Source organism: Lytechinus pictus, chromosome 8 (genome assembly GCF_037042905.1).
Source record: "Lytechinus pictus isolate F3 Inbred chromosome 8, Lp3.0, whole genome shotgun sequence".
NCBI lineage: Eukaryota > Metazoa > Echinodermata > Echinoidea > Temnopleuroida > Toxopneustidae > Lytechinus > Lytechinus pictus.
Window position 1 is genome coordinate 10,151,797 of NC_087252.1, and position 17,712 is coordinate 10,169,508.

The 17,712-nt window shown below is 34.7% G+C and overlaps 1 protein-coding gene across 1 annotated transcript; it reads left to right on the forward strand.

The window, feature by feature from the left end:
- The first annotated feature begins 965 nt into the window (after positions 1–965).
- Positions 966–17,502, forward strand: LOC135154957 (uncharacterized). The gene is made up of 6 exons (XM_064103204.1): positions 966–1,138; positions 4,212–4,326; positions 6,681–6,782; positions 7,098–7,229; positions 8,883–8,951; positions 15,011–17,502. Exons 1-6 carry the CDS (start codon positions 1,006–1,008, stop codon positions 15,147–15,149), a joined length of 690 nt encoding a protein of 229 aa, XP_063959274.1. The 5' UTR covers positions 966–1,005; the 3' UTR covers positions 15,150–17,502.
- Positions 17,503–17,712: the final 210 nt, after the last annotated feature.

The following is a 17,712-nucleotide window of genomic DNA, read 5'->3' on the forward strand; positions in this document are numbered from 1 at the left end:
AACACTTAAATTTCATCAAAATTGGATGTAAAATAAGAAAGTTATGACATTTTAAAGTTTTGCTTAATTTCAAGAAAAATGCACATCCTGGTCGATATGCAAATGAGGGCACTGATTACATTACTTACTATTTCTTTTGTATTTATATTATATGAAGTATGAAATATTTCAATTTTCTCCTCATTTGTGAAACAAAGTTTTATTTTGTCCTGAACATGTGGAATTACCATTGTTTACCATTATATGGTTCAGTCAAGTTGGTCCTTGTTGTCAAATCTGTAAAAATTGAAATATTATATAATTCAAACGATAAAAAAAAGAAATAGTGAGTGGGGGACATCATCAATTCTCTAATTTTACGTTATTTCATTTTTCACACGAATACACATTGTCCTCGATTCCAATGTCGGTGCTTCAAAATAGTGTCCCCGTTTGTCGGTGATTACAAACGCCCACACACACACACATACTTGCCACACCTCCACAAACACCAGCTCAACCCAACCATCAAATACTCAACGAAACACATCCATTTATACACACACACATACACATTAAATATATGCAATACTAAATGTGATACATTAGTAAGAATAATAATTAAGTATAATGATTATATAAATTATTATATTAATAAACTTCGAATCTGCGTCGAATCCACCGTGTACCCGGTACATTTCTCTGCTTTGTTAAGTAGAAATAATTACAATACATACTTTGAAAATCTCTGATGTAGCATCGTCATTATCATAGTTTTATTGTAATTGTTTCCATTATTTGGCAACAACTATTTTCATCAACTAGGTTGTATTTCTTTTCCCAATTGTTCTTTCTGCTATTTTATCTGCATTGCCACGATGGTAAAAGCCAAGTATCAAACAACAAGGTGAAGGAGCTTTAAAACCGTATTGACATAGCAAAATTTAAACGTCGGTATTGATTGTAGTTCTTTTTTTTACAGAGATAACTTGCAGTCTGCCTTCTCATCCGAGGGGTCACGTTGTAATGCCTCAAGACATCTACAGAAGAGACGATGTTGTCATCATACAGTGCGATGAAAGAAATGAATCCGTTACATGGCAGTGCAACGGAACTTCTGGAACTTGGGTTGAATTGAGAGACATCGATTGTTCCACTGGTATTTAGAACTATAATGATGTTCTTCTTGTTAAATCCCCCATCACACTTATTCCGAATCAAGCAGAAATGGCCTGAATGAAAGGAGTATTGTTTGACCACCAGTTGGTCATTTAAATCTACTTCGAACACCGTTCGAAAATATCCCTCGAATATTTTGAACATGACCAAAACCTTCGGGACGGCCAAAAGAAATGACAAAAATATTTCGAATGCACTCAGAATGCAGTCAGGATATTTAGAATGCCCCTAGAATGTCCAAGAACGTAGCACGAATTATCAATCTGACTCCATTGCGGTTCGTTTTGACTAGTGTATGATGATACACCTGGTCAATTTACTGAATTTCAACTCCAGTTTGGTGAATTCATAAGTTCCTCCCAAAAAATTCTAGATTTTTTGAATATTTTTTTCTTTCCAGCTTCTGCTTGATTCCTGCTGATTCCGAATAAGTGTGATGGGGGCTTAAAGGAATATCATTTTAATATGGTTATTTGGATTAGAATGTTACCGATTCCTGCTAAGTCAACGAAACGCTACTACTTGCAGCATTTCGTTGTCCAAATGAAGAGAAAGAAACAGCATTTGGTCAGGTTACATCCATAGTGTATTTTAAGAATTATGCGTGATATCTATGAAGCATAATGAGAACAATTTGAAATCAGTGAAAATAACTTAACTGTATTGTTCTTGAGAAAATTTGCAATGGGTCAAATTATATTTTTTTTCAGACATATTTGTTCAAACAATGAAAATAAAAGTCATACCACATCGTTTTTTCCATTTGTAGTCAGGGAATTTATTTTGTAGGGTGAATCTTTTAACTTATTTGAACAGTTTAAGCGGTATTGTTCATGTTGTTAGAGCAAAGCATGGAAGTCACTTAGACCGCCATGACCCCGTGAAGCAGGACTGGTGTGCTGGAAGTGTTAAAGCACCCATGATTTCCTTTTTTTCCGGGGGTGGCTGCACCCCTAGATTTTATTGTATGTTAGGATGTGTGAATTTATATATACAGGTATATATGCATATAAATATATATATATATGTATATGTATATATATCGATATACATGTATATAAATACACAAATCAAGTGAGAGAAGAATTTATAAAACCATACTGAGGAAGTATACAAAACTAAGATAAATTGTGTAGACAACCTATTGATTCAGCATAATTATGTCTTTAATACTCATTCAACCTATACTTGAAACAAGAGCCTTTGGATTTTCAACGGGTTTCATAAACTAATATCATTATGATTATTATCAAAACATTATTAGTATTTATGTTATTATTATCATCATTATTATTACATTATTAAAACGTAATCATCATCATTAATGAAAGACAAACAAGACAACAATGGATGATAATATGGGAATACGTCACTGGCGTAAATCCCGGGGGGATGGGGGGGATATCCCCCCCCCCCCCATTTTTCGAGGAGGGAGGTGTCCTGTACAAACATCCCCCACCCCCCCCCCCCCACTTTTTACGAAAGAAATAAAAAAAAATCACAAGCGATAATTGTTTTATTGGTGAAAATTCTTCCTAAAATACCGCTTAACAAATGAAACAATATTATTGAATCATAAAATGCAAATAAAGAGCCAGTTCACCATTTCCAAACGAAATACTTATGTACTTATTATAACATTAAAGAGAAATCCCCGTTTCTTCCAATTCATCAATGTTGGGGTCTTTGGGAAGGGAATAAGATGGAATGTCAAAAAAAATTGAATGTAATCTCTAATAAAACCATTAAACCATCGTTGGGTAAAAAAAGATAATAATATTGGAGGGGTATTTGCCATATGGACATACAGTGGCGTAATTACGGGGGCATGGGGGGGCACATCCCCCCCCCCCCCCCCCCCCATCGGCTGAACAAAACAAAACGGGGAAAGGGGGAAAGGGAGAAAAGAGGGAGAGAGGAAGAGAAACGTAGTGGGAAAGAAGAAAATATTATTCATTATAACGTTATATTATGTTATAATTATGTTATGTTACATTACATAAGAAACATTTTTATCATAACTTTATGAAACATAATTTGCCCAGGGCCTACGTCTTCATTGTCTGCTTAACGAGATATATAATCATGTTGTACTAAAACATCCCGTTTTCAATTCAATATAAACCAAATATATTTCCTAGCACTTGAGTTATCATTGTTTTATGTAGTGACATATGCTTACTTTTCATGACTCAAAAAGTGATTGCCCCATGTTAAGGTCTTCGTATATATGAAAAATTTCCTGTCCGTGATTACGTTCGCATTAGTGGATTGGTGAGATATGTCTGCTCTTCATGAATTCCTAAAATCAGTCCTTAAAATGTCCCTTCTTCTGATTTGAAAATATCAAAAATTTTCAGCTCGCGCTTTGCGCTTGCATCATTTGGTTAATGAAATACGTATGATCCTAGTTAATTCCTACGAAGAAACCTTAGAATGCCCCACTTCAGGTCTGAATTATCTACATTTTCAGCTCGCGCTTCGCGCTCGTATTATTTAGCGAGACAGGTACCTATCATGATTACACAAATTTGATTATAATGTCCCTTTTTAGATGTGAATATAAAAAATTCAGCTCGCGCTTCGCGCTCGCATTATTTGATCAGTGAGATACATATCCGTTTAATGACATTGTCCTTAAAATGTCTTTATTAGGTCAGTATAACTGGCAACTGAGCGCTCTTCGCGCACTCACTAGCGCACTCACTCAGTGATTCAAATTATGTTGGTGCCCCCCCCCCCCCAATGCCGTGACCCACGGTACGCCACTGTGGACATATCAATGACAATTCCTTGCATATATAAAAACATGATTGCAAAACAAATGCCAAAATATTTCAGTCATCCCCCCCACCCATCAACACGCATTTACGCCAGTGGAATACGTATAATTCAACAATATCATGAATATAGTCAAAACAAAAATACACAGTGCCGAAAGTGCCACACAATATATCTAAAAACAAAGATCTGTGTTTTATGGTGGGTGTAAGACCTCGTTGTAGTCTCTCCATTAATTTTATTTTGTTTCTCCCAATGTTTATTCCATCCAGACACACCAGAAGGAGTAACAAGAACTACTACAATAATAATTTCAGTCACTGTGCCGGGCTTGATAATACTGTGCATTATAGCTGTCCGAGCCCTATTAAGAAACCGCATCTGGAAGTAAGTATTTTTTATTGTTTTACTCTTTTTTACTTGTTTCACACTTTAAATTTGTTAATGCAAGGGCCATCCTCAGAACAGGCTCTCTGTAAGAGATGCGGCATTGATTGAACTCAATTTAGATATTTCACATCAAAATATATATAGGTTAGAAATAATCCAGGGGTGTAACAGGGGTCGGCGGCCAGATGGGACAAGAGCAAAACATTTCTGGTCATTTCGTGGTATGAACGGGCAATGGGGTAATGAGACCAAAACAAAAATGGGGCGATATGGTGTAAAGGCCCCCCTCCCCCCAGAAAAAAAAATATATATATTAGGCATGACAGCTTGTCATTGTTCAAAACCCACCTTCACCCGACAATGGAAATTATAATTGGTATAGTGTCGAAAATCTGTCTTTCTGACGGTCAATCGGATCGGGGTCGCCCTAGCCACTAACCCGTCTATGCGGTCTAGTGGTTAAGGCACCGGCGTTCAAAGCTGGGGGCCCGGGTTCGATTCCCGGCAGAGGCATTTTTTCGGCATCACCAATTTTTCCAAAGGGTATATAGCTCTTGGGAACCTTGATTTAAGCTACGCCTACCATTGTTCTCTTCATCCATTTCTTTCACACAATATTTAAATAAAAGAGTTGCCAAAGCTGTTGTACATGTATAACTCCACATATTTATATATGTATATATATATGTTTATAAACCGAGAGAAAGCGAATCAAGCAAGTTAAACATTTCGACGTTTTTATTACAAAAATCCGATTTTGTGTTAGATTTAGACATATTTTTTTAAATATCATATGTTACCTTCTCTCTTTCGTTTTCTCTTTTTTTTCCTTTGTCTGTACTCCACTGATAACAGATTTTTTTTTTATGATTGAAAGCGAGGGGGCCCAGAACGGCGTATTTGGCGAAAGTACCTTAACATAAGTCCCGAGCGAGATTTAAAAACAAAACATTTTTATAAGAATATAACTTTGAGATTTTAACGTAATATTCATGAAAATATCTTGCACTTTTTTCCTTTGCTTTTCTTTTTTTCTCCTTTATTTGGTTTGGTTGTAAAAGTTTTTGGGCCATGGTCCAAACCCTTCCATACAACTATGTTATGAGGGTGGAGTCCGGGAGCGGAGCTCACGGAACCTCTCGATATCAAAGCCTTTCTAAACCTTACAGATTACCGCTATTTTAATTATATCGCGCGTTTATATAATAACTATTACGCAGTTGTGACATCGTCCATATATTTTGAGGGGGCATACCATAGCAAATGTGTTTAAATTTGTAAAAAGTCGCCAGCGAGCGAAGCGAGGGACCCATTACATAGCCCTTTGAAGGTTGCAGATGAAGAACTCCCACTGCACGGGGTCTTGGAGATTTTTGCAAGCTTGTGATAGACTTTCATATATTGTGCTTCATGCCATCCATCTTTCTTCCATCCTTTATTTAAAATCATCCTCGGCAGCCTGGTCGTGTTTTCTTGTACCTTTTCTTAATTCAAAATTATCTTTTGGCTCATTCCATTCTACCTTCATTTCCCGATTTTGTTAGAGTAGGAAAAGTAAGTTATGTCTAAAAATAAAATCCATGCGATAGCAACGGCGAAAACAAATACAAAAGTAACTGACACTCCAGTAAAATTAAGTCAAGAGATCATAGGAATCAGTCAAACCTCACGCAAAGATCACTAGTCATCATTAGGTAAACAATTTAATAAACCAGGCTGAAGTGTAAAGACAAGTAATATCTTACAGTCACAGGTCAAAGGTCCAAACTGCAGCGAAGAGCGGCATAACAGAATTCACTCACACCTAAACAAGTACATGGAGCTACATAACAAAGGTCGTCCGATGGCAAGGAGCGAAGAAATACATTCAACGCAAATGAAAATTCCCTCACAAATTTTCATAAAGCATTGATCACACCCAATACTGCTAAAAAAAATTGCAAGAGACTCAGAGAACCCAGTGTTAAAAAAAAAGAAGAGCATCACACATTCCACTTTCAAACTCGGAGACGATTCCCTGCCACACGATTTCCCGCCATCACCATATCATTATCTCGTCCCTCAGTGATAGCCAAATATGATGAATAAAAAGTAACGACAACCTCGTCACACGTTTATTCACAGAACATTAATTGATAACACTCATGATGAATATCTTCATTAGTATTTATAGGCGTCGAGATTTTATTTTCGAAAATCAATTACTGAGCTGAGAGTCCATTCTGTGCGTATCTAAAATGTGCAATGATGCCTTTGTAAAGCCCCGGTAGCTAAAATTACTATTACTATTGAGTGGCTATTTGATATAAGGAATTATTCATTACATTTTTGTTCATTTTCAAACCACCCAGCAGTAAGAAAAGCAATCAACCAGGAGATTCCAGGGAAAATGCCATGCTGCATCACGAGTATATGGATCTCACCTCACGAGGAGAGAATGGACAAGGAACGAGGCAAGATTATAAATAATTTTTATTCGTTTTTAACACAGTACACGAAAACCGGGGGTGTAAAAATACATCGTGTTGAAGTTCTCTCTCATCAAAACAAATCAGAGCACATTATGCAGTTATGGTAGCATACAAATATCGAACAGGCATGATTGCGATGGTGCGATATTTCGCATGAAGTGAAAGAAAGACGCTCTATCCGTCGACATGGTCGAGGCATAGCTGAAATTATTACTATGATCGATTCTGTACTTGTGTAGTACGAATAAAGTACATATTCCATGCAATGTTGCTTATTCCCAAACCTCCCAACAATAGGCAAAGCAATCAGCCAGCAGATCCCAGGGAAACCATGCAACATCAAGGAGCAATTAATGACCATCAGCATGATCAGGAAAATTTGCCTCCCTCACAAGGAGAGCATGGACAAGGCCCGGGACAAGGAGCAAGGCAAGAATACAATTCTTCTTTTCCCTGTTGTCACACAGTGCATGAACTATGGGGGGGGGGTGTAACGTGTAAAAGTACATCGTGTTAAAGTTGCTCTCATGTTGAAACAAATAACATGTCATTTTGAAAATAATGATCATACAAAATACAATCTAAAGTAACAACAACGATATCGATGTTTATCCATGATAGGTAATATGAGCAATAATTGCAAATGTCATGGTTGTAATTCCAGCCTTGTGTTCAATCCATTTTACGAACAAAAGGTATGCGTTAAATTGTTTTTGTCCGACACTAAAACACAACCCGCCCTTCTTGTCAACAAATTATAGCGGAATAATGATTGTGATATATATAATATTGCTATTAAGTTTTAAACTGATTTTCTCACAGTACTTAACACAATATATAGTTTATCAATTTTTTAAAGTCCTAAAAATAGTAAGATATCGCATATTGAATAATTAAATGAAAACAAAAATATACAGGTCGAATAAAATGAACATCAAAATATTATCCTAGGGATTCAATAATTATGAATAACAAAAACAAAATCAAGAAGAATTCAATAAATTAAAATAATTCCCTCAATAATTTTGATGATGATTATAATAATATTATTAATGATGATTATTACGATAATATTTGTGATATTAATGATGATGATAATGATTGTAATATCAATATTATGATATAATAATATTAATGATAAAAGTTTTCACGTTTACACTATTACTCACACATAAGGGGTAGAGATAAAGACATGAGGGTCATAGTTTTATATATTTCTTTCTCTACCCAGGCTATTTCTTGGTACAAGGATTATAGTATTTATTGTGTTAATTTGATTGAGTTTGATGTCTTGATCTCTACATACTTACGAAAGTGCGAAGTACGTATGTACTCCATAGTACTCCATAGGCAGCACCCCCGAAAATCAGTTTGGTATGCTTAAAAGTAGGAATTCAACCAAAATGGTCGCTTTCATTTTAGAGCGAAACCCTTTTTGGGGACCTGTAATTTGTAGAAAAATGAATAGCACCCCTCTTGAAAATATAAATGCTTCAGTATGTTTCATCCCATACATAAGTAGAGAGCGGTGTATTTTCAACACACAGAAAGTAATATTTTGAATGTTTTTGTCAAATCCAACAAGTCAATGATGAAAATAAAAAATATATATATATCATAAGGACGTCCACACAAGGTAAAAAGTGAGATCCAATAAATCGATTTTCTAGTCGCAATTAATAAATTGGTTCGTGTGTGCGCCGTTTGTGTGGATATGATAATCTCAGTAAAGATTGTGATTCTACTTTAACTTTTTCAAAACTTTTTTCAGAATGATCTCGATTTAATACTGAGCGTTTCGTGTGTGAACGAAATTGAGATTAGAAAATCGGCTTCATCCCATGCACGACCTCCGTGAATGCACTGTTGCTTCCTCATGTGAATGAATGATTAAGAAATTGGATTTCCAATCGCAATTCAATTTGTGATCCTTATCTCGCTTGTTTTCCCTTGCGTGAACAATGGATATACAATCGAAATTTGAATCGCAGTTTGTATGGCAACTCATATTTCAATTATATTTGCGTGTGAACGTCCAACCGATCGAGATGTATCTGACTGATTTTGTTTAATCTATCTTAGTGGTCGACGGGGATCGGGACCTCCACGCCCTCTACCATGTCTACCAGCACCTCCAACAGGCGTTGTGAAGTAAGACATTTTTTCCTCATGTATTCACGCTGCTTTCTCTCTCTATTTCTTTCATTGAAACAAAAAATGTGGGAGCATTGTATGAAAAGAATTGTCGGACGTTTTATTCGACAGGTTCTAATTTATCTGGCAGTTACCCTAGTAACAATCATTTTCAAGGAAAATTGTAGACCTTGGGCCAGTCTTACATGTACAAAGATTTGCGATTGGTCCGATCAATCGCAACTATGGAAAGCAAGCAAATTCAACATATAATTATAGATAATGATATGTACTACTAAGACCAATCGATAGTTTGGCACGTTCAAGAAAGAACATAGACATACAACTTGCCCGCCCTCTACCAGACAGTGGTTTGCGTTTATGCGGTCAATGGATCACTTAATATTCTTCGGATGATAATGTTATAGCTACAAGATCCTTCTGATAAATTATTGCCAACTAAGAAAATTAAGATAAAGGATAATGACAAACCCAGGATGACACACCAGATAAAAGCAATTACAATTGAAAGAGAAAAGGCTTTTGAGAAGAATAACAAACCTCTGTGGCGTAGTCTCAGAAATAAAGTAAATAGAATGATAAAAAGTGCAATAAATCGCTATTATAACACACGTGTATATCTCATTTTAAATCGACCAATCCAGGAGACTGGTATAAACAAACTAAGATTATTACTAAAAAGACCAACACATCTCACGTTATTGCTGTACCTGGTGTTGAACCTAACGATGAAGATCGTCAAAAAAACTGGTGATGCCATTATTAAGCATTTCATTAATATAGCGTCAGATTTGGTGCAGTTGGATAGAAGTTGCTTACCAGCTTCTTACCCTCTCCTTGTTTTTGCCCAGAAGTACAACCTTATCATGTTTATACTATGCTAAAGAATATAAAATACAGTAAAGCAGGTGTAACAGATGACTTACCTCTCGTGTAATTCTTGAACTTGCATGTGAACTAAGCCATCTTCTTTCCAATATCCTTAATACGTCATTTCAACTAGGGTTAATACCTTGGCAGTGGAAGAGAAGTCAGTCAGGTTGTTCCCATTTCCAAGTCACAGCCACCGACGATTAAAAAACTTCGACCTATACCTCTTACATGTCAATTCGCTAAATTTGCAGAATCATTCATTACAAAATGGTTATTGGAAGATATTTCTAAATATATTGACATTCATCAATACAGAAACAGCAAGGTCTATCAACTACCCATTATTTGGTAAAATTATTATATTGTGTATTGGACAACTGTGAAAAATCTAAATCAATATCTATTATTGTTTGCACAGACTTCTCAAAAGCCTTTGATAGGCTTGACCGTAATATTCAGATTCGAAAATATATTGAATTTAACGTAAGACCTTGTATAACTGAGTGGATATTGTTTGTTTATTCTTTTTTTTTGGTAAAATCGTTCACAATCTGTTTAGGCCGATATTATTTTTATCATGTTTAATAATGCATGTTAGAATGAATCTTTACCGCACTTTAAATATGTTGACAATCTTACTATAGTTGAAAGTTGTTCAATACAAACTCTTGTACTTGTTACCTGGTCATCTGATAATCGTATGAAACTCAATCCGAATAAAGGCAATGTAATCAGAGTTACTTTTTTCTAAAAATCCACCATTACCCATGGGCGGAAATCACAGGTGGCAGGGGGACGTATCCCCCTACCAAAAGTAGTAGGGGACACATTATCAATTGTACCCTACTATATTTCGTGTCTTTTATGATGGAGAGGAATACATCATTCACAATTGATATAATACACGTATATTGACCTTACATTTTGGGTAAAAACCTTTTTTTTTCTTGTCATTTTGGGGGTTAAAATAAATTGACCTTACAGTTTAATTCAAATTCAAATTCATTTATTTCACTTCCATCAAACAAAAGCAAATTGTATACCATATATAAACATAAATATTTGTATCTGTTGCAAAAAAAGATAATAATACATATGTTGTGAAAAAAACTCTTAGACAATTAGGGCAACACATTGTAGGTTTAAGATATGTACACTTTTTTTCAATAGAAATTGAATTAAGATGGAAATGGAGGGACCCACTAAAAAGCAATGCTTGTACAATGTGGGCCCCTCAAAAAATAGATAACACAACAAATAACAAAGTACAAATACACATATATGTAATCAAATGAGAAAAAAATAAATGAGAGAGAAATAATACTCACAAAATAAGTACGAACTTATCAAAAGTTTAGGTGATAACCATTTTTGTTTTTTTTTGCTTGTCAAATTTTCTAGACCCTGTCCCCCCTACCTTTGGGGTCAGATTTCCGCCCATGCCATTACTTAATCTATTGCATATCGGTAACAATTATCTGCAATACAGTGCGTCCCAGAAAAAACGAGATTAAGCGATGATGTATCATAACTTAATCACAAATACAATAGACAAATGACCTATCAATGTAAAGCTTAGAATCTCCTCTTTCATCTGATATTACTTAGATTATTCCTCATTCACACATGAGTGAGCAAAAATAATTTGAAGAAAGGACACCAAAAACTCATTTGGCGGGGGGTATCTGAATTTCAAAAAGAAAATCACATGCCTAAAAAGTTCAATATCTGCTCTTTTATTTGATACCTTAATCACAAAAAATGGTCAAGAAGTAAAAAAGTTATGTTCCCTTGAAAGAATGCTTGTAATTCCATAATTTCATTAAATAAACGTGTTTTCACCGGTTTCCCACAGAAGCTATCGCATGGTTTACAAAAGACTTAATGCATGGCTTATCGTCAACAAAACGGAGTGTCAAGTGATTTTGAACGCTAGCCTGTAAAACCTCTTAATTTTATGATATTATTGAAATTCAAGCCTTTTTTCAAATAACCAGAACTTTGTTATTTCTTTACCATTTTCTGTAATTGAGGTATCAAATTAAAGAGCAGATATTGAACTTTTTAAAAATGTGGCTTTCTTTTGAAACCCAGAAATAGCCCGCCAAATTACTTTTTGGTATCCCTATTCAAATTGTTTTGCTCACCCATGCGTGAATGAATAATCTAAGTAATTTCAGATGAAAGAGGAGATTCTAAGCTTTACATTGGTAGGTCACTTGTCTATTATATTTGCGATTACGTTATGATAAATCGTCGCTAAACCTCGGTTTCGTTTTTTGTGGGACGCACTGTATACAGAAACTGTTAAAATACTTGGTGTTTATATTCAGTCAGACTTAAAATGGGATAATCAAATTTGAGATATTATACAAATGTGTAACAAAAAATTGTATATGTTCAGACTTGTCAAACAATATAAACTCCCTATGTCAGATCATCTGTAAAAGCTCTATGGTCAGACCTTGTTCAAATTTACATTGAATACATTCGTCTAATATTGAAGTATTGTGTACCGGTTTTCAACGGAGCACTAACTGCTAAACAATTAAAGGACTTGGAAAAAAAAATATTTAAAAAAGAATTTGCAAAATAATTATTGGTTCAGATTATATGGACTATGAAAAATGCACTAACAAAGTGTGGATTAGAATGTCTAGAAAGAAGAAGAAAAAATCTATGTGTGGAGTTTGCTAAATCTCTTTTGAAAAAAACCCTCACTATAATTACTGGCTACCAAAAAGGAAAAATGTCTCAATCTCATCAAGATGTGTTCCAAACTTTGCTCAGATAAAATGCAAAACAGATCGTTTTAGAAAAAGTGCAGTACCAAATTTCATTGATTTACTAAATTCTGAATAAATTTTAATTTCATAGCCTTGAATTCAACTCAAATGTTTGCCATTGTTTTAGTCTCCATTTCAATCCAATTACTATTTGAATTTTTAATTATCTAATATTCATCACCTTTTAATATTGTATTTTTTTTTTCATTCTGTTTTATTATATTTCATGGTTTGTTTGTACACTTGCTTTATGATTTATATGATTTATTATCTATGTACATCACAAATCCTTACATGTACTTGTTCAAAGTGTAATGTACGTTGCTTTTACCCATGTATGACTTGTGAACATTTTCTTGTAAACATGCTAACTCAGCCTTTTGGTTGTGTAACAGGTATTGTTCTTATACGAAATAAACCATGATTAAATTGAATTGACTTGAATATACAGTGCGTCCCACAAAAAACGAAACCGAGATTTATCGATGATTTATCATTACCTAATTAAAAATACAATAGACAAATGACCTACCATTGTAAAGCTTAGAATCTCCTCTTTCATCTGAAATTACTTAGATTATTTCTCATTCACGCATGAGTGAGCAAAAACAATTTTAAGAGGGGATACCAAAAAGTCATTTGGCGGCTGTATCTGGGTTTCAAAAAGAAAACCACATTTCTAAAAAGTTCAATATCTGCTCTTTAATTTGATACCTCAATTACAGAAAATGGTCAAGAAATAACAAAATTCTGGTTATTTGAAATAAGGCTTGAATTTCAATAATTTCATAAAATGAAGAGGTTTTACAGGCTAGCGTTCAAACTCACTCGACACTCCGTTTTGTTGACGATCAGCCATGCATGAAGTCTTTTGTTAACGATGCGATAGCTTCTGTGGGAAACCGGTGAAAACACGTTTGTTTAATGAAATTATGGAAATACAAGCATTGTTAGGAGGGAACGTAACTTTTTGACTTCTTGACCATTTTTTGTGATTAAGGTATCAAATTAAAGAGCAGATATTGAACTTTTTAGGCAAGTGATTTTCTTTATAAAATTCAGATACCCCCCGCCAAATGAGTTTTTGGTATCCTTTCTTCAAATTATTTTTGCTCACTCATGCGTGGATGAGGAATAATCTAAGTAATATCAGATGAAAGAAGAGATTCTAAGCTTTACAATGGTAGGTCATTTGTCTATTTTATTTGTGATTAAGTTATGATAAATCATCGCTAAATCTCGATTTCGTTTTTTCTGGGACGCACTGTATATATCCATAAACTCATTGATTTCTTGACAGTTCGGTGTGTTTTCCTTTGTTTACAAAGGAAAATTTCCACATTTCCTGTAGAAAAAAATTATGACACTAATGGATTTCCACATAGAGTTACGATTGATTCAATCAATCGTAGCTCTTTGTAAGACGGGGCACAGAACTACCCATGATAAGTAGTATGGCACGAATGATCATTCAATTTCCGGCCATGGTTTTTATCCAAGCATTTTGTTTAACCCATTTTCGAAGGAGAATTTCCCCCCCAAAAATAAAAAAAAAAATAAAAAAATAAATACGTTTAATTATTTTGTGTCCCCGACGGAGAACAGACCACCGGCTCTTTTTTAAGAAAGATTGATTATTACATTTATCAGTTCAATCAATTTCAGAATTATTAACACTTTGCCTGTTTCGTATGTGTTATACATATTTAATTTTATTATTTATAATATATCATATCTGAAATACTTTCAGATCTATTCACCCACGCCAGTTCGGGAAATTATCAAAAAAAAATCCTTATTTTCACAACTTCACAGAAGCCTTTGAAAAATACCAACATTATTGTACAATCGCCATTAAAAGTGTCACGGATAGTACGTAATCTCATTCGTAACTCTTGTCGAGGCAGTGGCGGCCGCTTTTTGTTTGTCGAGCAAAGCGAGTTAGGTCTATCGAGCGGTTAAAATTGCCAATTCGTCCACTGCCAACAGTCCACTCACCACATGGTCTACCTTCATTTAGTCTAATGTCATTCCGTCCATCAACATTTCGTCTAACAACCATTTGGTCTAATAACCGTCTGGTCCAATCATCACTTCGTCTTATCATCAGTTGGTCCAATACCCCTTTCCTTTCAGTACGCCAAATTAACACTTTCCCGAAAAGACCAAATGGTTTATGGGACTATATGGCTATTGGACCAACCGAGTAGTATTAGACGAAATGGTGAGTGGACGAAATTGCAATTAGACCATGTGGATAGCGGACAAATTGATAGATGAAATGATAGTAGACTAGTTGATAATTAGACTAATTGGCATTACACCAATTGGAAATAAATCGTCGAGCGCAGAACATCAACCATGTTATAACTACTTAATTGTTTGTTATCTCCTCAGTGGCCAGCACCAACTAGATGGAATGACTGTACGTCCTCCCCCAGAACCACCTAGTAGTTCCACATCTACATGCCTTAATCCCATTTATGACCTAACAGTGTTCGCAGGTCAAAGTGATACTATGGAATCGACAACTTGATGACTTTTGAGGCACAACTCATCGCAACGGGAAAAAAATGCTTTTTAATCACTTTAATGGAAATGCGTATTCATGAAAACGCAATAATAAACCATTATTACTTGGTGATTTATTTTATAGGCGTACTTAATAATTATAGCTGACTTTTTCTATTCCTGTGGAAATTATGCACGGGAAATTTATAGGTCGACATATTGCTTTATTTGTGTGATGTTTAGGAAGGTATATTTTATGTACGGTTTACAAAAGGTATTTCATTATTGAACTGAGGGAAACGTATACAAAAATAATACTAGTATTGATAAGAATCATAATTATGATGACGACGATGATGATCATAATGACGGTAATAATGGTGGTGATGATGATGTTGTTGGTGGTGGTAATGATGATGATGATAATGTACTAATAATGATTAGAATGATGCTTCGCTGCAAAACATAATTATCTTCCGTACCCCTTCATCACGTAGTTTTGGCAGTGCCCCATTTTGATGCTCTGTGTGTGTTTCTTTGTTACAGCCATCTTTACCATCATGTTCTTTATCGCCGGGCAAGCGGATATGGGGGCATGTGGATAGTCTCATATTACAGATCAATTCCCATCTGCTTATTAACATGATTATTGAGTCTCCAGTCCCTACCCAGCCCTCGAGGAACAGAAAGGAATACGATAATAATATAATAATGATAACAATGATAATAATACAAAAAATAGTTAGGCTCTTAACAATGATACAATATTTTGAGCAGGTGTTGTAATATTGGAACACTTGAATCTTAAATGAATATGTTACCAAGTTCGCTAATAAAGTACTTTCGCACGCAATATTTGTATTATCCTATATACAAGCATTAGTATACAACACTCAAGAATGTTCTGTAATCTGATATGTCCAAATCGGATCACATGGTGTTCAGCGAATTGCACTATGGCATCCAAAAGGCACTATCCTGCACTCTGACGTTCTACCAACATGACCAAATGTACTATCCTGCATTTTGACGTCATACCAAATGCACTATCCTGCACTCTGACGTCAGAATGCAGAATAGTGCGAGGTCTGGAATTATCTATAATTATCTAGAATTTAGATCAAATATAGCATTCAGGGCAACTCAGAAACATGCGGGAGGGGTTATATAAAATAAGCAATCCACGCATTATTGTGCATAGAGGACCTAAATAATGAACTCTGTTCTCGACTCGCCAATTGGATATACCCCACTCGATCCTGCGGACCTCGTTGCGGTATTTCCATTGGCTCTTTTTGCACATCGTTCATTATTTGGCCCTGCACGCACGCGCTTGCGCTTGCGTGCATTACCTGTATATTATCTGCTGATGTGTTGTCTCCATTATTAATATAAATTGTATTTTTAAGCCTTGCTATCTATAACTCATAATCAATGAGACAATGGAACCATACACAGAGCTTGTCAGTTCGATCTGCTCTTTAAAAAATAGAAGTTATTTCTATTTACTATTATATTAATAATAAAAAAAAATACACTGGAAGCTTCGGAGCGATAAGTTCAACAGTTTGTATATGAAACTGTTCTTGTTAAGATAATATGTTCAAATTATAGTTTTCTTTCGACTAAATTGAACTTTGAAATTACGAAATTTTTATTTTTCTTTCGTTTTCGTATTTAGAACCAAATGTGACTTTCAGTACACAGAATAAACAATGCTTCAGAATGTTTCATCCCATACATAAGTAGTGAGCGGTCAGACTGGTGTATTTTCAACACACAGGGGGTAATTCATTTTATAAAGTTATATCTTGAATGTATTTGTCGAATCCAACAATTCAAAGTTTATTTACTACGTTTTCTCTATGCCACATTGTAACATTTCGCGAAACTATATATGCGCTAACCTACTGATAAATTAAGGATAAACTTTTCACACCAATAAAGGTTGTGTTCTTGAGGAGACAATAATAAACTTCGTGACATGTTTCTTATATATGCAGTCTACATTCATTCTAAACAGTTTATGAAATGTAGTATGTAATTAAAGATGTTTTGCGGTCCTAATCAAGTTGCATTTGCACAGAGAGAAAATGTGGTTTGCGATAAAATATTTTTTTGTATCAAAGATTAGTGAATATGAATGTGAGAATATTTTGTAGTGAGTGCATGGTTTGGGTTTGTGAGTTGCGTGTGCGTCTTAGTGTGATTATGGGTGTTGTTTGACTGTTTTTGTAATTTCATAATAACTGAATTAATCATGTTTTAGCTTTTAAGTTTATGTTTTTTTTATTTAATGAAATATGGAATTGCTAAAATTGACATGATAATTATGTGTCTGTGTTTGGATGAAATCATAATAAAACAGCTAAACGGGGAAATATATTTGTGTTATGCATTTATTATATAGTGTGATTTTTCTTTAAATGAAGGATTTCAATTGTTTTGCTAACAGTGAGCCGTGGAGCCGATGTCATGTTTTGGTAGTGCAATTAAAGGTCATGTCCACCCCAGAAAAAATGTTGATTTGAATACAAAGATAAAATTAAAGGAAACCAAAACCCAAGAAGAGAAGCAATCTTATTGGA

Coding starts and splice junctions, on each gene's coding strand:
- LOC135154957 (XM_064103204.1), top strand. CDS start 1,006: ATGCCTCAAGACATCTACAGAAGAGACGATGTTGTCATCATACAGTGC. Junction 6,783..7,097: donor GAGAATGGACAAGGAACGAG/GCAAGATTATAA, acceptor TCCCAACAATAG/GCAAAGCAATCAGCCAGCAG. Junction 8,952..15,010: donor CCTCCAACAGGCGTTGTGAA/GTAAGACATTTT, acceptor TTATCTCCTCAG/TGGCCAGCACCAACTAGATG.